This window comes from Meles meles, chromosome 7 (genome assembly GCF_922984935.1).
Source record: "Meles meles chromosome 7, mMelMel3.1 paternal haplotype, whole genome shotgun sequence".
Classification (NCBI taxonomy): Eukaryota; Metazoa; Chordata; class Mammalia; order Carnivora; family Mustelidae; genus Meles; species Meles meles.
The window spans coordinates 108,794,204-108,816,322 of record NC_060072.1 but is presented as its reverse complement, the minus strand read 5'-3'; the positions used below and the strand labels follow the sequence as shown (position 1 = coordinate 108,816,322).

The 22,119-nt window shown below is 50.4% G+C and overlaps 2 protein-coding genes across 5 annotated transcripts; both read right to left on the bottom strand.

The window, feature by feature from the left end:
- Window positions 1-2,586: 2,586 nt before the first annotated feature.
- Window positions 2,587-8,822, bottom strand: TEX52 (testis expressed 52). Its single transcript, XM_046011005.1, has 3 exons — window positions 8,751-8,822; window positions 7,119-7,669; window positions 2,587-2,887 (listed from the first exon to the last, which is right to left on the bottom strand). The coding sequence occupies exons 1-3, from the start codon at window positions 8,820-8,822 to the stop codon at window positions 2,587-2,589; spliced, it is 924 nt and encodes a 307-aa protein (XP_045866961.1).
- A 689-nt stretch (window positions 8,823-9,511) lies between these two features.
- FOXM1 (forkhead box M1) lies at window positions 9,512-22,111 on the bottom strand. Of its 4 annotated transcripts, none has more exons than XM_046013935.1 (9): window positions 21,915-22,111; window positions 19,365-19,913; window positions 18,641-18,786; window positions 16,446-16,637; window positions 15,543-15,671; window positions 14,823-14,867; window positions 14,112-14,184; window positions 13,750-13,925; window positions 9,512-11,511 (listed from the first exon to the last, which is right to left on the bottom strand). In XM_046013935.1, the coding sequence occupies exons 2-9, from the start codon at window positions 19,864-19,866 to the stop codon at window positions 10,489-10,491; spliced, it is 2,286 nt and encodes a 761-aa protein (XP_045869891.1). In that variant the 5' UTR covers window positions 19,867-19,913; window positions 21,915-22,111; the 3' UTR covers window positions 9,512-10,488. The 4 variants fall into 4 exon arrangements, with proteins under 4 accessions (XP_045869891.1, XP_045869892.1, XP_045869893.1 ...); XM_046013936.1 differs by having other exon boundaries at window positions 14,112-14,181; window positions 21,915-22,110; XM_046013937.1 differs by lacking the exon at window positions 14,823-14,867.
- Between the last annotated feature and the right edge of the window lie 8 nt (window positions 22,112-22,119).

The following is a 22,119-nucleotide window of genomic DNA, read 5'->3' as shown; positions in this document are numbered from 1 at the left end:
ATCTAAACCCTCCAGCTCCCCCTGCTGGTGCTCTCTCTGACAAATAAATACAATCTTTAATAAATAAATAAATAATAAACCCTGCCGCTGTTCATCTTGTGTCCTCATGGCCCACCCAGTTCTGACCTGTTAGGATCCTAGGTAAAGGGACCCCCTGCTTTCCACCAGGGTTCTTAACCCCCAGTGGGAAGGATGGGCACATTCCCAGAGCTGTCACTCCCCGGGAGTACTCAAGTGAGTCTCCTTCCCCCTTGGCTCTGGTCCTCGCCCAGCCCCTACACATATCCTGGGAAGAAGTGTTATGGAGAAGGACTACTGAAGAGAACCATGGGGGGGGGGGGGGGTTCAGCTGTTGTGTATCTGCCTTCGGCTCAGGTCATGATCCCAGATCCTGGGATTGAGACCCTTGTTGGGCTCCCTGCTCAGCAGGAAGACTGTCCTCCCTCTCCCACTCCCCCTGCTTGTGTTCCCTCTCTCGCTCGCTCTCTGTCCAATAAATAAAATCTTTTAAAAAGAGAGAGAGAGAGAACCATAGATTTGGAACCAGAAGGAAATTTGAAAACTCTCTATCACACCTTATTTATTGTAATTTTAACATTTATTTATTTACTTAGCAGAGAGAGAGAGAAAACAAGCAGGCGGAGCAGCAGGCAGAGAGGGAGGGAGGATCGGGCTCCCATGGAGAACCCTGGGATCACTACCTGAGCTGAAGGCAGATACTTAACCAAGTCACCCAGGTGCCCCTGTAATTGTTTTTAATTGAGAATAAATAACATAACAGCATAACAAATGAGCATAACAAAACAATTGCCATTTTTAAAGCATACAGTTCAGTGGCATTTTGTTCATTCACAATGTCATGTCATCACTTCTGTCTGGTTTGAAAATATTTCCCCCACCCTAAAAGAAAACCCTGTTCCCACTGAGCGGTCAATCTTTGCTTGCCTCTCCCCAGCACCTGGCAACCACCAATCCACCTACTGTCTCTATGGATTCGCCTTTTCTAGATATTTCATAGAAATAAAATCAGCGTCATTTAAAGAAAAAGATTTTATTTGAGAGAGTGAGAGAGAGCAGGAGCGAGCAGGGTGGGGAGGGGTGGGAAGGGACAGAGGCAGAGGGAGAAACAGGCTCCCTGCTGAGCAGGGAGTCCAATGCGGGGCTTGATCGGAGGATCCTGGGATCACGACCTGAGCTGAAGGCAGACGCTTAGGCAACAGAGCCACCCAGGCGCCCCTCAACGCCATATTTTCAAGGTTCATCCATATCATAGCACATGTCAGTCCTTCCTGCCTCTGTGACTGGATAATATCTCCCCCCACCATTGTCTGTAGTCTATGAATAACAACTGGCCGATGGCTTCATTTATGGAGTGCCTACGCTGAGCCAGACACTTCCCGGGTACTTCACTTACATTATTTTCTTTATTCCACCCATTTCTACCATAGTGGCTCCCACTGCGCTGAGAGGAAGCTGAAAGGCAGAGAGAACAAATGCCCTTCCCAAAGGTCGTATTGCGGGTTAGCGGCCAAACCAGGGCTAGAACCCCTGGTGGGGTTTCAGCTCCCAGGTACCTAGGGGGCTGGAGAGAAGTGGGCAAGAGAGCAGTGGCCAGAAGCCCAGGAGAAGCCACACTGAGGAAGATCACCAACTCGGGTTAGGACAGGGGCACGCAGAGGCCGGCATCATACCACTTCTCCCCTTCCAGACACCTCCCTGCTGCCCCTTCTCCCGGGCCACCCACACCCAATCTCCACCCCAGCTGGGGGCAGCCCCTTTCTGACCAACAGGATTTGCCTGCCTGCACTTCAGGCCCCTTATCTCTGGCCCCCCACGACCAAAGCTGGGGCAGCTGGGGTCACCTGCCACACAGGCCCAAGGCCCCTACATCATGCTCTGAGGTGACCACCATTTTACCTTGAATCTCTACTTTGCTCTACTCCTATCCCTCCGCAGAGCGCTGGCCAGCCGTCCTCAGCCCTGACTCTTCCCTCCTCTAGCACCAGCCTTGACCTGACCTCCGCTCCCAGACCCCGTGTGGGAACCACAACCCAGCAGAGTTGCTTCTGGTCTTTGTTCAGGCATCCTGTGGTCTAGGGAGGTGGGGAATCGAGGTTATTTTGCCTCAGAAGCTTCCTGTACCCCTGACCAATCCGAGTTGTGTTGCAAATGGGTTATGGGAGTCAAGGTAAGTTCTTAGCCACATTGCTAACAATGCCTTGTTCCCCACCCCAACACGCGCATGCGCGTGCACACACACACACACACACACACACACACACACACACACACTTCTTCCTCCCCACTCCTCATTCTGTCCCTAAAAACTTGATCTCCCTCTGCTGTCCCTGCTCTACCCGACTCAATCTTCCCACTCGCTATGAGAGAGTCCTCCAAGGAAGACAGAGACTAATTTAGGGTTTCAGTAGAGTTTCCAGGAGCCTGGGGGACAGAGGTGGCTTGCAATTGGAGGAATGGTGGTGAGGCTCTGTGCCAGTCCTCCAGCCACCCCAAAGGCTTCTTGTTGAAGGTACGCTGGTAGAGAACCCTGTTGCCTAGCACGGTCCTTGCCCAGTTGGAGGCTCTTTAGATCTGTCCGGGTCTTCTCTTCGTCTTCCTTGCTTCTTTCCTGGTTTTATCAGATGGTGCCTTGGAGAGATGACAGAGGGGCAAGGCAACCCGGTTCTCTATCAGGATTTGGTACTTCCTTACAAGGTCCTGGCTTAGGGGCACACTGGGCAGCAAGGCCAGTTTTAGTGCTTTTTCCTGGTAATGAGGCAGAGGGTTTGGGCAGAGCCAGCCCCTGGCAAGATCATTGGGAAGTGGGTTGGGCAGGAGCTGGAGGCCTCGGGGTTCAAACCTTCCACCAGCTGAGATGTGACGGTACCTGTCGGGGGGAAAGGGGTGTGCAGAGAACAGAGAGGTCAAAGGCGAGGGGCAGGCATTGTTGGGAGGAGTAAGAAAGGAAACACGATGCTCTTCTCATAGCTTAATAAAAGCTTATGTTCACAATGCTACAAAGGTAAGCCCTCCCAATTTATAATTCTTCATGATCTTCTCAAAAGAAAATTTTTTGAAAGGCCTTCGTATTAAACATCAAACTGTGCTTCAAAGTTCTATAGACTTGGGGCACCTGGCTGGCTGTCAGTAGAGCATCCCACTCTTGATCTCAGGGTTGTGAATTTAAGTCTCATGTTGGGTGTAGAGATGACTTTTGAAAAATTCTGTAGGCTTTTTAAAAAATCAGAATTATTTCAAATTATGATAATGACGAAATGCCAACCAAGCAAGGTTCCAAACTAATATTGTTTTTTAAAATAAGAAAGGATCATCACTGGGATCCTGCTGTTTTATTTTATTATTTTTTTTTATAGAGAGAGTGAGAGTGCGTGCAAGCGAGGGGAGGGTCACAGGGAGAGGGAGGGGATCCCAAGCAGACTCCGAGCTCAGCGTGAAGCCCAGTGTGGGGCTGGATCTCGCAAGCCCGAGATCATGCCCTGAGTGAAAACCAAGAGTCAGACATTAACTGACTGAACCACCAGGTGCCCTAAGTAGGGGGAACCTATATATTCTGATAGTGGTAAAGGCTGACCAACAGTCGTCATTCACGTCAGTGCCATAAGAAAATAATGCATTTATGCCCTGCAAGTATTATTTGTCATGCGTATCTTGAGACTGGTGTATAAAGCCATGTTTAGCTAACATTTTTCTATTACTCTAACATAAGCTAGGGAGTGAGCTGGTTGGAGGGAATCCCCTCTGTCTGTCTTCCTTATTGGATATTGGTCTATGCCAGAGAGCGTGCACACCGTGTGAGTATTTGGTGTTAGGATGGTGAAATTATGTTATTTAGATGGTCAATCTTCTATTCTTCTTCTTCTTTTAAATTTATTTTTCAGAGAGGGAGAGAGAGAGCATAAAAACAGGGAAAGTGGCAGGCAGAGATAGAGAAGCAGATTCCCCACTGAGCCTAAGGGTCTGCCTTAGGCTCAGGTCATGATCTCAGGGTCCTGGAATCTAGTCCCGCACCAGGCACCCTGCTCAGCGGGGAGCCTGTTTCTCTCCCCACCCTACTCCCACTAGTGCTCTCTCTCTCTCTCTTTCTCAAATAAATAAAATCTTTTTTTTTAAAGAGATCACAAGTAGGCAGAGAGGCAGGCAGAGAGAGAGGAGGAAGCAGGCTCCCTGCTGAGCAGAGAGCCCGATGTGGGGTTCGATCCCAGGACCCTGGGATCATGACCTGAGCCAAAGGCAGAGGCTTTAACCCGCTGAGCCACCCAGGCGCCCCTCAAATAAATAAAATCTTTAAAAACAAAATAAAATAAAACAACAACAGTTGAATGGTGGCAAATTTCCTGTGCTTCAACATGCTTTGCAGCTCATCCAGCAGATGTTTGCTGTCTTTGGTTTACAGCAGACATACTCAGGCCTGGCTGCACCTTAGACTTACTCCTAGGGGGCTTTTTACAAATCCCTGTGCTCAGGCCGCCCCTCCACCCAGGCCAACTAAGTTAGAATCTCATGGGTGGGGCTCCAACTGCAACAATTTTTTTGAAGAGGCCCAGGTGATTGTAACGTGCTATCAGAATTGAGAATGACTGGGTTTATGTATCAGTGTTCTATTTCTCAGCAATGTCGTGGGCGTCTTAAAGCTTAGACCTGTCTGAAGTCTTTTCTGGGTCTCTCACGCTCAAAATGTGCCCTCTTGCTGATCTAGAGACTTTTTTTTTTTTTTAAGATTTATTTATTTGAGAGAGAGTAAGAGAGAGCAAGCATGAACAGGGAGAGGGGCAGAGAGAGAGGAAGAGAGAATCCACAACTTACCATGCTGAGCACAGAGCCTGACATGTGGCTGGACACGGGGCTTGGCCCCAGGACCCTGAGATCACGACAGAGCTGAAACCCAGAGTAGGCCACTTAACTGACCCAGCCAGCCAGGCACCCCGCATGTAGTGACATTTTATTTCATTTTTTAAAAAAGATTTTATTTATTTGTCAGAGAGAGAGAGCACAAGCAGGCAAAATGGCAAGGAGAGGCAGAAAGAGAAGTAGGCTCCCCCCTGAGCAAGGAGCCCGATGTGGGACTCCATCCCAGGACCCTGGGATCATGTCCTGAACTGTCCGCAGCAGCTTAACCGACTGAGCCACCCAGACGTCCCTCTAGTGACATTTTAAAATGTATTTTAACCCCTTACAGAACTGCTCAAAAGGAACAACAGGACGGGATGGGCCCTTGCTCTCACCATTCTGTCTTGTTTCCACCTGGTGAACTTGTACACATTCTTCAAGTTTCAGCTCAAGGACCATGTCCTCCGTGAACAGCAAAACCTTGTCTGGGTCTCCTTCCTTGCTGGCTCCAGGGACTGGGCCTCCAGCAGCAAACAGAGGGAAACAAGGATCCTCCTCTCACGGGGACGACGGACTAATGACACGACTTACTGAGCCCCCTCTCTATGCCAGACACCATGCCTTTGCATCTTCCAACAACCCTGCAAGGTACCAGGTATATCTCCAGTACATACTGGGGAAAGCGAGGCACAAAGAAAGTCAAGGTGGTGTGGCAAGTTTGTGATCGAGCTGGGTAGATTGCTACCTAGATGTGGGTGGCTACTAAGTCCTCACACACACTCCCTGGATGCCCGGCATTGCGCTGAGCTCTCTTTGTGGATAACTGTGTTTCTCTTACGCCGTCCTCATGAAACGTTATATCACATCAGAAGTAGCGGTGAACATGTCCCATTCCCCAGCTGGGCAAGAGGGCAAGTGGTTGGGAATGTAGATCCGGCTCTGAGCTGTCTGGGTTCGAATCCCAGCTCCCCCACTTTACTGGCCGTATGAACTTGCGTGAGGTAAGTGACTTCCCTGTTTCAGATGCCCAATCTGTAAAATGGGGTTGTTAGTAATAGCTTCAATTCAGGGTCATTGGAGGTTATAAATAGTATACTCAACTGATTACAGTATCTGGCACTGTCATTTCACTGAAATTTATTTTTATTGTTAGTTTTGGGGGGAGTGATCTAAGTCTCAGCACCTTTGTATGCCCTAGTTTTAGTTAGCACATACTAGCAATCAATGGTCCATCCCGCAAGGGCTGCGGACAGAAGCCAAAATGGTTGGCACTTTTTGAAAGGATTAAAAATCTCCACAGCCTCCCCTCCAGCTCCTCACTGCTTCTGTTAATGCCCTTGGAGTTGGAATTTGAGATATTCTCTCCTTATTCCCTGCCCCCTTTCCTGTCTTATCCCCTTGGGGACTCTGTACGGGAGATAATTGTGCTATGAGTTCCCAGTTCCCACGGTGGGCAGGGAGGGAGAGCTGCCGGGCTCTCCATTAACCACTTCCGCACTCCTGTCTCCGCTTGGACCAGTCAACCCTCCATGCCCTTCTTCGTACCTTTCAGAGGGCTTCCTGCCCGTCTAGCCTTCTCCTGCACAAAGCCTTCCTGGGGGGACGCTCCAGCCCACAGCGACCCCTCCCTCCTCTGTATTTCTGTAATAACATCTTGTTTTTTTGTGTAGTGCTTTCATAGCTCCATTAACCCATTTTATCTTCTCCCATTGAGGTAGATGTGGTGTTTACGGCCCCCATTTTATCAGTAATGGAATTGGGTCCGGAAAAACTAAACACATTGCCAAGTCTGGACTTCAGCCCAAGGCTCTGACCCCAGCTCTCAGCTCTTTCCACTAGTAACTGATATTCTTACAACTCTCACTGTCTCTGTCACACTTTGGACACGTGGCGTGCTTGGGCTTGTGTGGTCAGCTGCCTTTCCAAGCCTGTGGAAAGGTATCTGCCTTTCCTAAGTTCCCCAGGGGGGAAGGACTGGATGATGTTTGTCAGTACCCCCAGGGCCTCGCAGGTGTTAAGCACCTAGGTGTACTCGGTGTATTCTAATGAAATGGTTAAGCGACCTCCCCTAGCTGTCCTTCCCTTGCCTCCACACCTTCCAGCTACATTCAGAATGGATGACCAAACATGGGAGGGCTAGAGTACTGAGGTAGACATCAGAGACAGGGACCAGAGAGAGAGAGGGTCACCTGAACATGAATAGGTTGGGTGAGGCCACTCTCACCGACGCCCACCACCCCCCACCCGGCCCAGGAAAGGGCCCCTCTTACTTCTTGAAGTTCTTTGGGGGCAGGATGTTGCCCTTGGTGTCCAGTGGGGGCGCCCTCACTTCACTCCTCAGCTTGAGTTTCTCCAGCTCTCTCAATTCCTGTACCGTCCTGACAATCACCTGGTTCTTCCTGTTCTCATCCACGAAGATAGGAGTACAGTGGATGAAGGTCAGGAAGCTGTTCTGGCCCATCCAGGTGGGCGGGGGGATGGGGGGCTCTGCTGGGGGGCAGCCACGGGCCCTGGAGTCCGTCAGCCAGCGCCACACGTTGCTATCATAGGGCCTGTCGGGCCTAGTGGGAAAGGTGGCAGGCAAACGGCCCACATCGAGCCACGTGTGAAAGCCCCACGTGTGCTGCGGGGCGTCCTTCCAGGGGTAGATGAGTCGGCGACGCACCTCAGACTTGATTTCCGTGCAGGGAGGCGGCCTCAGTGCCAGCCGGTGTTGCGCCTGCTGGGTGAAGCCGGGACACTCCCAGGACTTGTTGGGGAGGAGGAACTCACGTTGAGCCCACGTTTGGGGGGGCAGGAGGGGCTCGCTGGCATGGGCCATCTAGGGAGAGACAAAAGGGAGCCTGGGGGACTACTCTGCTTCTCTCTCCCAGGAGCGGCCGCAGAGACAACAAGAGGCCGACCTCCTCAGGCCCCGGATTCTCATCAGGAGCCTGGTGGTCTGGCCAAAAACTGTCTCCATTCCTGCCCTACCTCAGAAGTTCTGTCTGCTCTGTAGGAGTCCCCTGGGTTTCTCATCTTCTGCTCTCCCTCCCACCCTCCTCAGCTTCTGTCTTCCTGCCCTTCACTCTTTACCTTCCACGTCCTCTCCACTCTGCCTGCCCGCCTCCCACCACCCCCCAGCTCCTGCCGGGGACTGGAGCTCCTAACAGGATACACCAGGCCTGAGGAAACTGTGAGGGGGAAATGCCCCTTACCAAGCAACAAGGAGAAGGGAAATCTTTCTCCAGAGAATGCAGCCCAGAGGCTCTTCGCTCCCAGACTCGCCCTGTTACTTGTCTGCTGTGGGTGCACTTCCCTCACTTCTCATCCAGACACAGGCAAGTATGGAAAACATCTAGAAGGCTGGTTCCTTCCCTTTCCTGTGTCCCACCTCCCGTGAAATGAACACAGTAGCAGGTGTGTCCTGACACTGTGCTAAACACATCCACAACTCAATTAATGCTCATGATCCTAGAGCAAGTGTCGTTAACTGTCCCATTTCAAGGAGGCAAGAAGCACGACACAATGTGGGTAAGTAACTCACCCAAGGTTGCCAGGTCGGTGAGTGGCAGAGCTGGGACTTGAGCCATCGGCCTGAACTACTCAAAATGCCTCTCCCCCCTTTCCACCCTAGGACTTTATTGATTCCCAAAACTCACCTGTCTCTCCGGCCCACTCTGCTGTCATTTCTCCATGACCACCCCGGGAGGTGGGGCTGGGAGATGTGATAACCAGGCATCTCCTTTTCTCTGGGCTGAGCTCTGTGTTCACAATACCATAGGGCTAAGAGAAGAAGATGGTAGGAGAGCTCTGGGCCAGATCTACTGACCAGAAGAAAGTATAGCCCACCCCAGGGGGACAGCCCTTAGCCAAGCAGGGTGTAAACAGAGAGGCTGTGGAGATGGGGCCCCAGCTCCTACCTGCAAGAAAGGTTTTTGGACATGGGGTGGATCTTTCTGCCCTCTGGGTTGTCTTTGTGGGCTACTGGCCATTCCTCTTGTGGGGCCGATTGCCAGGAGGGGCCGCTTTGTAAGGAAGACTTTTCCCGGCAGCATTGTTTGCTATTGGGGTTGCTATGGTGATGCTTCCTGGGTGATGACTCAGGAGGAGGACTTAGCCCTCCACCCCCCCCCCATGGGAGGGACTCTTCAGTCCCTTGGGCCCTGGCTGCTTTCAGGTAAGACAGGCAGGGGGATAGGACTCCTACATTTTTAGCAAAAGATGGTGACTAGAGGAGCTTCTGGGGAGGGACTTGTCTAGGAGGGCAGGAGAGAAAAGCAGGTCAGGCTGGCTTCCAGGCCCTGGATTGAGGTAGAGGTGGTCCTAAGGCACCTATATCTGGGCCCATTCTTCCCTACTGCTCCGGGAGGGGAGGGCCCTGACCCCTCTGTAGGCCTTTCCTTACAGGGAATGCTAAAGGGCCAAGTTAACCATCAGGTTCAGAGGTGCTGAAGAGGCTGGCCATACAACCAGCCCGGGAAATCTGCCAGGTTCTGAGCTAGGAAGGATGTGGCAGGGTGTGGGAGGCAGGCAGTGCTCTCCTTTGCGCACTTTGTGCTGGCTGTGGGCCTTACCTCTTCCCTGTCACCACCATCTCCGTCGTCTCCCACAGTCTCCTCCAACCCCTTCCTATGCTTCAGGGACCAGACACCAACACACCACAGAAAGCACACTTCCACCCTGGATTTTATTGACAGTCATGGTAGTGTTCTTGAGCTGGCTCACATGCATGAGGTCAGCGGCGGCCTAGGGTGGCTCGTAGCAAAGCCGAGGTGTGAGCTAAGGAAGCTAGGCAGGGCAGGGCCCTTTCAGTCTTCTCAAGCCTTGGACCAAGTTCTTGGCAATGGCTAGTCTCTCTGGCATGATTAGGGACATTATCAGAGAAACATTTCATGGGAGCACATCTGGCCACCACTCTTTGCTTCAGATGCATCCACTCCCCCACCCCCAATTCAACTCCTGACTCATGACAAGAGACCTTTTTATTGGGATTTCTTCTTGCAGGAAAGCGGACTTAGAACCATGGGAAGGTGGGAGGGATGGGCAATAAGAGAGATCCTAGGAAGCAGATCTGCTTGTCTGGGTGCCTACAGTAAAGGGTCCTTGAGGCAGGTCTCCTGGGCCTGGAAGAAACCGTGCATGGCAGGTCCTCCCTTCTCTAGGAATTAAAAGCAAGGAACAGAAGCATACTGAAATCCCTTGTCATCCTACCCACCTTCTGGCAGTCTCTAGATAATGATCTAAGGAAATAAGCTTACATTTATAATTAGAGGATAATTTGGAGAATATATACTATTTACAAGGGCCACGTTGCAAGGAGCAGGGAAGGTGGGAGACTGCTGGGCTCAGGTGTAAACAGTCTGGGGGGGTTCCTAATCTTTTTTCACCCTTGTTTTTGCTCTTCCCACCCTCCAGCTCTAGCAGGGAGAGTGAGGAACTGGATTCTCTGGGGGAGCATTGGTGGCACAGTGACCAGTCACCAGGACCTCGCTGCTTGCAGAGGGCTCAGTAGTAGCCATGGTATGACCAGGTGAAGTGGAACTAGAGGAGTGGATGGTCCCTGTCTGTTGTCCTGACTCCAGATGAGGCTTGGATGGCCCAGCCACACGAGCTCCTGGAAGTGTGGACGGCGTGGGCAGCAAGGGTAAGGTCAGGCCTCTACCGCAGCTCAGGAATGAACTGAGCCCAGTTGATGCTGTCAGGGCCCAGAGGATCTTCCTCCAGGCCAGGAAAACTGATGTCCAGCAGGATCTTGCTGAGGCTGTCATTCATTGTGTCCAGAACCAGGCCTTCTGTCAGAGAACGGTTGGCTACAAGGCTGGTCACCTCTGGCCCAGGGGAGTCTGGCTTGGGGACTTCCATATCTGAGGGGGAAGACGTGCTGAAGGGGTCAGAAGTGAGGTCAAAGGGCTCCGAATTGAGGAGCTCTCGGGGTGAGTCAAAGAGGGGGATACTTTTCAGCGGGGTGGTGCTAAAATCCGTCAGCCCCAGAGAGTCAGGCAGGGGGCCAAAGGCAGCCTGGGTGGCTTGTACTGGGCTGAAATCTAGCCCCCCTACTTTGGCTGGGGGTGTGAGCCTCCAGGATTCAGGGGTCACGGGGAGGACAGATTTGCTTGGGGTGGAGGAGATGGGCAGCATCTCCTTAATGGGTGTCTTAAAAGGTCCTCCCTCCTCCTGTGAGTAGCCAAGCTGGGAGGCAGGCTCAGAGGACTCTGCGGACAAAGGGAGCTCTGTGGCTCGCTGGGAAGCCCCAGGGCCCTCGAAGAGCAGCTCAGGCTCGTCCAGACAAGGAGGCAGAAGGTGCTGTTTCCTTCGAGACCGGCTCATCTCCCTCCCCTCCCTTCGTTTAATCACGAGCATTTCCGAGACACACCGAGCTGGGGACTTGAGCCCACCGTAGGACTTCTTGGGCCTTGGAGTGGGAGAGTGGGACGAACCCTCCCAGGAGTAAGACGATTCCTCTTTGACAGATGGGTATGGCGAGGGCCACTCCTCCAAGGGTGGGCTCTCTACTTTGATGGGTCTTCCCAAGGTCAGCGTTTCCTCCCCAGGCTGGGGTTCTTCCTCCTTGATGGACTGAACTGGAAGCAGAGGAGACAGCACTTCTCCAAGCAGGAGCTTGTCCTCTTGTACAGGCCCTGTGGTGGGCAGAGGGGCCACCCCTTCCTCGGCTAGCAGCACCTGAAAGGAAAGCAGGGGTGTGGTGAGAGGGAGCTCTCCAGGCCTTGACACTCACCCCAGTCACCAGGCAGGACACAAGATCATGACTAAAATAAGCCACATGCTGGTACTGGTCCTCTTTTTTGTCTTTTTAAAGTCTTACAAATTATGAAATATGAGAATATATGATGAAGGGCATAGTTCAATTCTGGGGGTCAAAGGTAGAATGTTGTTTAAATATGGCATTGGTATAATTAGTACGCAGCTGAGAGACCATAAAATTGGATGCCTGTTCCATACCATATACAAAGACTTCAACAGAAAAATTAAAACCATACGAATCCTGAAAGAGAATCTAGGAGACTACATGTACAATCTGAGGGTGGGGGGCGAACTTCTTAAGCAAGACTGGAAACCCAGAAGCTGTAAAAGAGAAGAGAGACATAGTTGACTATATAAAAACTTAAAAGCTTTTACTGCGGCAAGAGATTCCATAAACCAAGAGATAAACAATGAAAGTTAAAAAAAAAAAAACCAAACAAACCAACTTCAGCACCAAGGACAGAGGTTAATATTTTAATAACAAAGAACTTTCACACATTATTATCAAAACCCCCTAGAAAGATGGGCCATGACCCAACATAACAATCTCGTGGTGAACCATTCTAAGTGACCCAACATAACGAGAAGGTACCGGCACTTACTGATAAGCAAAGAGAGATAAAATGAAATAAGGAGGTATCATTTACACATAGCAAATGGGCAAATATGTAAAAGACTATTAACACCAATTGCTGGCAAAGATATAGATCTTGTCACATATTGCTGGTAGAAGTGTAAATTGTATATTTTTTTGGAAACCGTATCTAGTGAGATTTAGTAAAATGGACAACACCTTTCCCCTGGGCAATCTCTTGTCTGATTCTCTAGCCCACAGAAATAAAAGCACTTGTAAGGTACCTGCAAAGACATTTGTTGCTATGTTGTTCATAGGGCAAAAAGCCAGAAACAAACCGTACCCATAAAAGTGGAATGCTGGAAAATTTATGGCCTAGGCACACGGTGGATTACTATGTGACCATTAAGAATCAATGAATTAGAGCCAATGTCAAGTAACTTGGAAGACTCTCCTTGTGGCAGAAAAGTGTAGCATGATCACATTTTGAATGTTCTGGGTGTCGTATGTACATATATAAAGTGATTATGGCTGTGTGTGTACCTATAGTACGTGAAGAGCGAAGATATATGACAAAAGCGAGCACTCTATGCGGTCAACAGCGGGTATCACAGGCAGCAGGCAGATGTGAGTGAAGGTTGGGGGAGGGGAGGCAGAAAGAGGAAAAGAGGAAAAAAAAGACTGTAAATAAAACAAAAACAGTATATGGGCTATAGTCACATGGATACATTTAGGTAAAATTACATATGGTAGTATGCATAATTTTATGTATATTTAAAAAATATTTTTTCAATTAAAAAAAAATAAAGCAAACCCAAGTCTCTCTAAACTCCAGAGCCCATGCTCTTTCCATCTCAGTGAAAGAGGCAAGGGGGCCCTTTTCTCTGCTTTGTTATCAGTTGGCTCTCACTCACAAATCCTTCTCTACAGAGTCCAGACTTGGTAGCTCATCACGAGATGGTCTTCACTTAACTCTCCTCACTTTCTCCCCAAAATAGGTCACTGATGCTCAACCAAGGGGTGCGATCCCTACCCTCCCATCCTCTAGGGGACATGTGGCAATGTCTGGACGTGTTTTAATTGTCACACTAGGGGAGGCTCCTGGCATGTAGTGGGGAGAGACAAGGGATGCGGCTTAAAGATCCCTCAGTGGGTAGGACATTACCTGTCCATCCCCAACAAAGAATTATCCAGCCCTGAATATCAACAGTACGGAGGCTGAGAACCTCCGGAGCTAGACTGACCCGATCGCTCTACCGTTACTGGGTATAAACTGGCATCTCCTGCCTCCATAGCACTGCCCATCAGAATGCTATTGCCACACCTGTTTGTTTACCCAAAGGTAGTTCTAATAAACTCATCAGGAGTCCATGGGCTTCTAACATCGCTTACACCGTAATCCAAGTTCTTCTTTAGCTCTTACAATGCTCTTGAATTCTTTGTCATACAGAGGGAAACGCCTTGTCTACCCAACTAGATTTATAAGATTCTCCAGGAACATTTAGCAGAGCGCTTGCAAACTATAGGTTCAACACTTTTAATGGACTGGAGTGTCTCCTCAGAGCAAAACAGAAGCCACTCACCTTGGGGGCGATACGGACTCGCTTGCTGTGGCGGGCAAGCTCCGAGCTCATGAGGGAAGCTGCCAGGGGCAGTGGCACCTTGACCGAGGGCTGCAGCACCAGTGACTGGTTCACTGGGAACTGGATGGGTACCAGGTACGAGCTGACCCGTGGGAGCAGTGGCTTCATCTTCCGCCCTAGGAGGACACGGGAGAGATCAGGAGCAGGGGTCCAGGAATATAGCCCTTCTCAATCCCGGGAGCTCGCTCTCCTTCTCTGGGCTCAGCGCCCTTCGAGCTTGGCCACAGACTCCTGCAGCCTGGTTGTCTTTAAAATACGCCCCAGAGTAAGGACTAGCCTGATGCCCACTGTCCCATACTAACGTGCGCCCAGTGGGAGTTCAGTTTTGATGGTCACGTTCCGGCGGAGCTCAGGATTGGGTCGTTTCTGCTGCTGCTTGTGGCAGAGAGGGAGAGAAAGAAACCTGGGTTAATGAGGCAGGGGGAGAGGGCAGGAGAACCCGCCAGCTGCTCCGGTACTGTGCACTGAGCTAACCAACAGCCCAGAAAGAAAAGGCCGGTCTGGGTTGGATGCAAGTGAGCACTGTCTCCAGAGCCTGGTTAGTGGGAACAGGTGGATGGCACACAGACCTACCATGGCAGGACGGTCCTACCACCTCATCCATGTGTCCTCGCCACCCCCAGGGGATGCTAAAGCATGGAGCTCTACTAGTGGCAGAGAAAAGCCAGGTAGCAAAGGAAGAGGGAAAACTGCTGCCTGCCAGGCCTACACCATGCACTTGAGGTTGCCGTCTTGCACAAAGCCCGTGGCACGTCCTCTTGCCACACCGTGCTCTGCTCCATGGCCTTCATTGTGCCCATTGCAGGGGGAGGAGAAGTGGGCAGGAGCTGGGAGGAACAGGGGGATGAGGTGCGGCCGTCAATTTCCTTACTCTCAGGAGCTCAGGGTGCTCTGTGTTTAAGGCTGGCGGTCACACAAACCACATAGGCTCCCTTCCCCTGTCCACTAAAGCCATGCTGCGCAGTGAAAGGAAAACAAGGTCAAGCCCCGAGCCGGGAGGAGAAGAATCTTACTGATTCCAAGTGCTCAGGCGATTGTGGAGACCCTGGGTCCAGTGGCTGGTGGCGGTCAGGCATTGTGGGAGAGAAATGAGATGAAGTTACCACCAGCGTGGTCAGTCTGCCCAGGTCGGGAAAAACAGCTAGTCCTGTTGGATGCTGAGGGTCCCAGGGGACAATGTGCCAGCCCAGGGGAACAGGGATAGCTTGCAAGCTGCCTTGGGGGACTCTGAAATCCCCAAATAATCACTTCTGAAAAGATGTTCTGGTGGCTGGTTTCTGGTCTCCAGGCTGAAGAAGGGCTCTTTCAGTGTAAGGTTTCCAGACTTTCTCTGTAGGAGTCACCTGAGAGGCTTGATAAAAATGCATATACCTGGTCCCATCCCAGACCCACTGAGTCAGAAGCCCCACGATCAGGGCCTGGGACGCTCTATTTTAACAAGCAACCCCGGGCAATTCTTACCCACAAGGCAGTTAGGGAAACACTGCCGGGGGAAGTCATCTATTTGGATCAGAGCAGCCCTCCCCAAGGCCTGGTATAGCCTAGAAGTGTGTCATTTGGTGTATGTCAACCGTATTTAGTTCGGCTAGTTTTATATAGGTCATCTCTGGGCTGTTTGGCTTCTAAGTCTGCCCTGGTCAGGTAAGGGCATCACAAGGATGACTTGTTTCTTTTTGAGATGGATACTAAGATGACCAATTCTGGCCCTATTTAGAGGGAACCAGGATACTCACCTTAAACACCTGGTCCAACGTCAAGTAGCGATTGGCACTGGGGTGGATAGTCCAGAAGGAGACCTTGCCATTGGCAGACGTCTCCCGAACAAACATGTCGTGGAGAGAAAGGTTGTGGCGGATGGAGTTCTGCAAGAACAGAAAGACAACTACTAGTCAGCTACTTTAGCTTCAGAGTCGTTCCCTTTGATATTCCTGAGGGGACATCAGCCTCCGGCATCCCCCACTATGGCCAGCAGTGTCCTCGTCCTCACGGTCTTGCCTAGTGGCAGCTCTCTCCCTGCTGTTTCACACCGAGGAGCTGCCAAGTCGGGCCATCAAGCCATCAATCCAATGGCTGGTGGTAAAAGAAAAGACCCGGATGGGTATCAGCAGCCAGGAAAGAGGACTGAGGCTGCGAAGCAATCAGTGGCAAGACAGGTGGGTGAAGGAACTAAGAAACCGGGAAATTTCATTGAGGTAAGAGTGTGAAGAGTTCTACCATGGAGGAAACAAAACAAAACAAAACAAAAGAAAACCCTTGCTTGGAGCTGTGTGTCCGTCAGAAGCCCAACGCTGTGGCCCTGTCAGTTAGTATGAGCGACAGCGACTCCAAGGGACCTCAGTGTCCCCACAGGTACAATGAAGAGAAAATCTCTGCCTCCTGGAGAGGACATGTGACATTAGAGGTGGTGAATCTTGGGTCATGGACAGCATTTTTTTTTTTCATTAAGGTTTTTCGTAAAGCTACTTAGTCACTCCAGCTGCCGTTCAAGTCACATCTGAGAAACATACACTTGTTTATAGTTCCAGCTTTCTTGGCATTGAACTGTTCCTCAGAGCACCGGACACAAGGCTGCACATCTGTGTGGACAAACTGCCGGGCCAGAGGGACCTTGGCGGTCATCACTAAGGGTTATGTACCTTCCAGCCTGGCTTGGCGATGTGCTTGAAATAGGGGAAGTGGTCCTCGATCCAAGTATAGATGTCTTTCAAGGTCATGCGCTTCCTCTCGGTGCTATTGATGGCGAACTGTATCATGGCCATGTAAGAGTATGGCGGCCGCTCAGACACAGAGTCCTGCCAGGATGTGGATGCTCCCGGGGGCTCCTCGACCTGCGGGTTACGAGACGCCAAAGGCAAGAAGAAAAAGAAATGACATGGAAGAGTTCATAAGACCTCCCTGAGGCCCCCTCAAATAACACCCCCTAGAGAAACCATTTAACTGACAGAATTGTGCCAGAAACCTACTCATCTAGAATAAAATTTTAGGATCAGGAAGCGTAGCGATGATCTAGTCCAGTCCCTGGACAATGTGAAGCCACTTCCGTGTCATTGTTCATTTTGTTGAATATGTTGTCCCGTAATAAATGGAGGTCCAGTCTGCTAGTGGAAACCTCTCAGGAAAGTTTGGATGAACATCAGGATTTTTTTTTTTTAAGATTTTATTCATTTATTTGACAGAGAGAGACACAGTGAGAGAGGGAACACAAGCAGGGGAGTGGGAGAGAGAGAAGCAGGCTTCCCACCGGGCAGGGAGTTCGACGCAGGGCTTGATCCCAGGAGCCCGGGATCGTGACCGAGCCAAAGGCAGACGCCTAACGACTGAGCCACCCAGGCGCTTGTACATCAGGATTCTTCAAGCATTGATTTTATCCTAAAATCACGCTCATTTTTCAGACCTGGGAGTCAAGAGACCAACATCATCTGCTTTCTACTACCGATGGGATGTGAATAAACCCACGTCTTTTCGGGGTTTGTATGAGGTATTTTAGGAATATAGGACGGACAAATGTCTGCAAAGCATACATTTGGCTAAGTCTTAGGCAAAGAGCGGATCAGTCACAGTTGAAAAAACTGAGCTCTGGGCTGCCTAGGCGGCCCGGTCAGTTGAGCCTCTGACTCTTGGTTTCAGCTCAGGTCATGATCTCAGGGTCATGGGATCGAGTTCCGGGTTGGGCTTGACACTCAGCTTGGAGTCGGCTTGAGATTGTCTCTTCTTCTGCCCCCCGCCCCTCTGCTCATCCAATCTCTCACTCTCTCTGGAATAAATAGATGAATAAATCTTTAAAAAAAAATAGGGGTGCCTGGGTGGCTCAGTGGGTTAAGCCTCTGCCTTCGGCTCAGGTCATGATCTCAGGGTCCTGGGATCGAGCCCCGCATCAGGGTCTCTGCTCAGCAGGGAGCCTGTTACCCACCCCCTCTCTCTGCCTGCCTCTATGCCTACTTGTGATTTCTGTCTCCGTCAAATAAATAAATAAATAAATCTTAAAAAAAATCTTAAAAAAAAATAAATTAAAGAATTTAAAACCTGAGCTCTAACTTTAGAAAGTGCACAAGTTTTAAGTTTTACTTATGCACACACTCATGTAAATTGTCACTTTTAAAGGCTGCGGAATGATGGATTTAAGGGCGTATGCAGCAATATGGTAAAAAACAACCCCAGGCTGCATAGTTGGGCCAAATTGAATTTGCTTGCCAGACTATTTAAAATTCACACCTAACAACTTTATTTGCTATTAATGTATCTTCTAATAGAATTATCTTTTTTTTTTTAAAAAAAGATTTTTATTTTTTTGACATAGACACAGCGAGACGGGGACACAAGCAGGGGGAGTGAGAGAGGGAGAACAGGCTTCCCTCAGAGCAGGGAGCCCGGTGTGGGGCTCAATCCCAGGACCCTGAGATCATGACCTGAGCCGAAGGCAGACGCTTGACTTAGCGAACAGGCATCTCTAATAGGACTATCTTGTTAAAAATCCTCTACTCCTTTCATTCTGTTGGGCTGCCTCTTTAAAGCTCAATCTTTCCCAACTAAGGAAAGATTTCAACTTCATCATTTCCTGAGTATTTACCCAGTACCTGCTAAGGGCAGAGTACTAAACTTAGTGCTCATGGAATACACAGTGAGCCAGGAACAGCAGCCCTCAAGGCAATGTCACAGATGGGGCCAAAAGGATGCCAGGCACAAAGGTAGCTCAAATGTTATGCAGAATAGCGCTAAGCGAAGGGCTAATACCAGAGCTTGGAAATTCTGCTCCATTGGTCACTTGATCCATTTCCCTTCTTAGAAGTGTCCTGCCCTGGCCCCGACTTCCCTAGTGAGAAGTCACCTTTACCTGATTCGGTTCCAGGTGACGATTCTCCTTCTCTTCCATCTCTTGCTTGATGCTGCTAGAACCCAGCCCGTCAGAACTCATCTTTCCAAGCCACTGGATGTTGGTCAAGCTGTTGTCGAGAACGCAGCCTGCCGCCTCGCCGCCAGCTAGAGAGTAAATAACCCAAGATGCCACTTAGCTGCCTGATCCCAGTGCCTGGCAGGCCCATCAAAATTGGTGGGTAGGGAGCATCTCTCCAAGACCTCTACCCGTAGGGACAGGGAACACGTGTTGTATCTATTGCAGTCCTCAGGTACTCTGCCCTTTACAGATCTCAGGAGAAACTCAGGAGTCACACTGAGCCTGAGAGATCAGTCAAGGCAATTTTACCAAAGAGTTAGTATTTGTGCAAACAAAGTCACTTTTCCTCCCCACGCTTCCGTTTTCTCCTTTATTAAAATGGAGATTTCTATATCCTTATACAGTCAACGGGGAAGAGAACAGCAAAAAGAAACAAATCCTTTCCTAATATAAAAAAAAATAAGAGAAATGCTAAATTATAATCTGGGCACTTTCGACGGTGCCCAAAGGATCTGGGTCAAGGATTTGGGATGAAGAAAGACAAGACTTTCCCCTGGTTCAGGCTAGGTGCCTGTCTGTTAAGTACCAATGTGATGGACTGCAGTCCTTGCTACCAAAGAGGAAAGGCTGGGCTCCGCACCCCTTTGCCTTGCAGACCACATACCACAGCTCTCCCATCTCTGCCCGGGAAGGGCTCCAGGTGGTCTAGGAAGATTCACATCCCGAGCTGCAGGCTTTGGTCCCAGGGTCTCGGTGACCACTGCTGTCCTTTTGGGATCATTGCTGGTTTGGGCTTGAGGCTGGAGTCCTGGAGGGTGAGTGGGGGCTCCCCCACAGCTGATGAGGATGAATTTGTTGGGCCCACTGCTACCACTCTCTTTTCCTTTGGCGGTCAATGCTGTGATGATGCTCTGGATATTGGCATTGTTAGGGACGGCCACCACTTGGGTGTTGGGCATGGTGGGGTGGTTAATGATCTTGATCCCAGCTGGAAACTTGCAGGAGTTGGACTCTGCCACCTCCTTGGAGGCCTGTGCTTGACCAGGCTCTTGTTGGGCAGGGGGCCTCTTAGGTTCCTCTCCTGATGTTTCACCTGGGGCATTTTGAACAGGAAGGGGCAGCCTCCGTCTTTTGAGAATCAGTGGCCGACGGGGGCTGGTTTTCATTATGAATCTGTGCTTTCACTCTCCATTGAGAATCACAAGCACGGGCCCTGGAAAGTGCAAGGAACAGCAGGATGTCAGAAATCCGTTAGGCTGAGAAGGAGGTACTACTAGAGAGAGGCATTCCTCTTTCCATGACCAAAAGCATGAGCCCACGGGCCCAGGTTAATGATCCCTGGGCCTCTGTAAAGACCTCAGACAATAAGGAGATGAGTTCCACGACAAAAGAAAGCTAAAACTGAAGGATTTCAAAAGGGGAAAGCAGGACTGGGTTGAACGTAGGTCAACATGACCAAAGGTCTTCCCAAAGCTTAAGAATATTTGGCTACAGAAATGAATGGGACAGTTACAAAAATGTGGAAACTTCTGTGATTGCGTACTATAGTACAGATCACTTGCATTGACTCTAGGGACAGGGATGCTGGAATAGGAGGACATTTGGCAATTTGAGGACCAAACTCTGATCCCATAATGTATTTTAGGATTGATAAAGCCTGTATATTTTTATATCATCTCCATCTATAAATAAAAGGATAAGTGTCCATAGGATCAGAGGAGAAAGGCAGATTGCACTACTGCTCCCTTGCCATCGTCTCCCACTTCACAAGACCTCAAAAGAAAACAGAAACTGCTCTATTCAAGGCCTATGGTGCTATTCATCTCACAGGCTATTATCCTTGCTGGTAAAAGCAAAAGTACACTTTTCTTTCACAATTTGCAAAATATTTCTATAGCGACATTTTAGTACTTGCACGTGCTTATTCATATTTTAACTTTCTAAGCATGTCACTTGATTCCTTGATTTCTTTTCCAGAACCAAGACTACAATCCCTATCTCTTGGCCAACAGAATGTGCTGTCATCAATATGCTAAGTTGGTTTTGTCATGTTAAGGAAAATAGTTTTATCTTTAAAAAAAAAATGTGTTTATTGGGTTCCTGGGTGGCTCAGTCACTTAAGCATCTGCCTTGGGCTCAGGTCATGATTCCCGGGGTCCTGGGATCGAGCCCCACGTTGGGCTCCCTGCTCAGCGGGGAGTCTGCTTCTCCCTCTACTCCTCACCCCGCTCTCGTGCTCTCTCTCTCAAATAAATAAAATCTTAAAAAAAAAATTTTGTGTTTGTTGATTTTAATAGATACACAGAATACTCCGCCATCATGTAAAATCATGTAATCCTCTTTAAAGGTACTTTGACAGAAGAATGGGCTGCTTGTGTTAGGAAATCCAGTATCTCCCTAAAAATGTCTGTCACAGCCCGATGACATTTGCCATCTGCTTAGAGCTCACAGGCTCTCTCTACTCACCCCCTCCCTTTATAACTAGGTTTCCTCTACTTTCAAATCTCAGTTTTATTTCTACCTCCTGTCTCTTTGGGCCTGCCTCCCTCCCTCCATTCCTCCCTCCCCCACCAATGAGGAAATACTATTATTCCTTCCCCATCCCCAAAAGGTATCTTCCGGGTCTAAGGCTTAATTTTGCTTTCAACTCTCTGACCAGTCTCTTCCTATCATGGCCAACTCTTTAATCTAAGCTAGGGGACTTCCAGAGTGACTCCTCTGACACCACTGCCCATCCTGACCAGGGAAACCTTGCAGGTTCTCAGGAACCGGGAGAAGGGCCCTGGAAAATAATGGAGTGGAGGCAGTGCTGCTCAGTGGTGAGAGCGCTTGGAAGGAGCAGAGGGTGTGAACAGTTTTGTCTTTGACTTAATGCAGAATAAGCTCAATCTTCACGCCAGCCACAGCCGGCCTACAAAAGTAGGCCACGCCAGCAGCAGCCCCCAGGTTGTGGGCAGGGCGCAGAGGTCAAACTTCCAGGGAGGGCCAAGAGGTGGTGTGAGGAAGAAGCGAGGACAAGGCCAAGAGGTTGGAGGCAGAAAAAGTTTGCACCCTCTCCCAGCCCTCCTTCCCGTGGGGCCCCAAACCTCCACTCCGGTCCCGCGCCCTGCCGCTAGACCCCCTGACCTCGGCACCCGAGCCCGGGCTCCCTGCCTCTGCCCCGGCCCCGGCTCCGACTCCATTCCTCCGCGCCCCCCCTCCCCGCCCCGCTCACCTCCCGTCTGCAGCCGCCGCCGCTGCTGCTGGGCTGTGACTCCAAGGGCGGGCTCTGGGCTCCTCCAACCTGGGGGCCGAGCCAGGGGCCCGGACAGGGACTCGCGCCAGGCCGGCCGGGTCCCCGGCGGTGCGGGAGGGGTGGGGAATCCCGGGGGATCCCGGGAGGGGAGGGGTCCCGGGCCAGGGGGCCGGGGGTGGGGTCG

Excerpts from the sequence above, each read along its gene's own strand:
- TEX52 (XM_046011005.1), bottom strand. The coding sequence starts at position 8,822 with ATGGCCAGTAGCCCACAAAGACAACCCAGAGGGCAGAAAGATCCACCC. Across the intron at positions 7,670-8,750 it reads TCCAAAAACCTTTCTTGCAG|ATGGCCCATGCCAGCGAGCC; the intron begins GTAGGAGCTGGG and ends GTCTCTCCCTAG. Across the intron at positions 2,888-7,118 it reads CCCCCAAAGAACTTCAAGAA|GTACCGTCACATCTCAGCTG; the intron begins GTAAGAGGGGCC and ends TCCCCCCGACAG.
- FOXM1 (XM_046013935.1), bottom strand. The coding sequence starts at position 19,866 with ATGAAAACCAGCCCCCGTCGGCCACTGATTCTCAAAAGACGGAGGCTG. Across the intron at positions 18,787-19,364 it reads GCAGAGATGGGAGAGCTGTG|CTGGCGGCGAGGCGGCAGGC; the intron begins GTATGTGGTCTG and ends TTTACTCTCTAG. Across the intron at positions 14,868-15,542 it reads CGTTGGACCAGGTGTTTAAG|CCACTGGACCCAGGGTCTCC; the intron begins GTGAGTATCCTG and ends GACCGCCACCAG.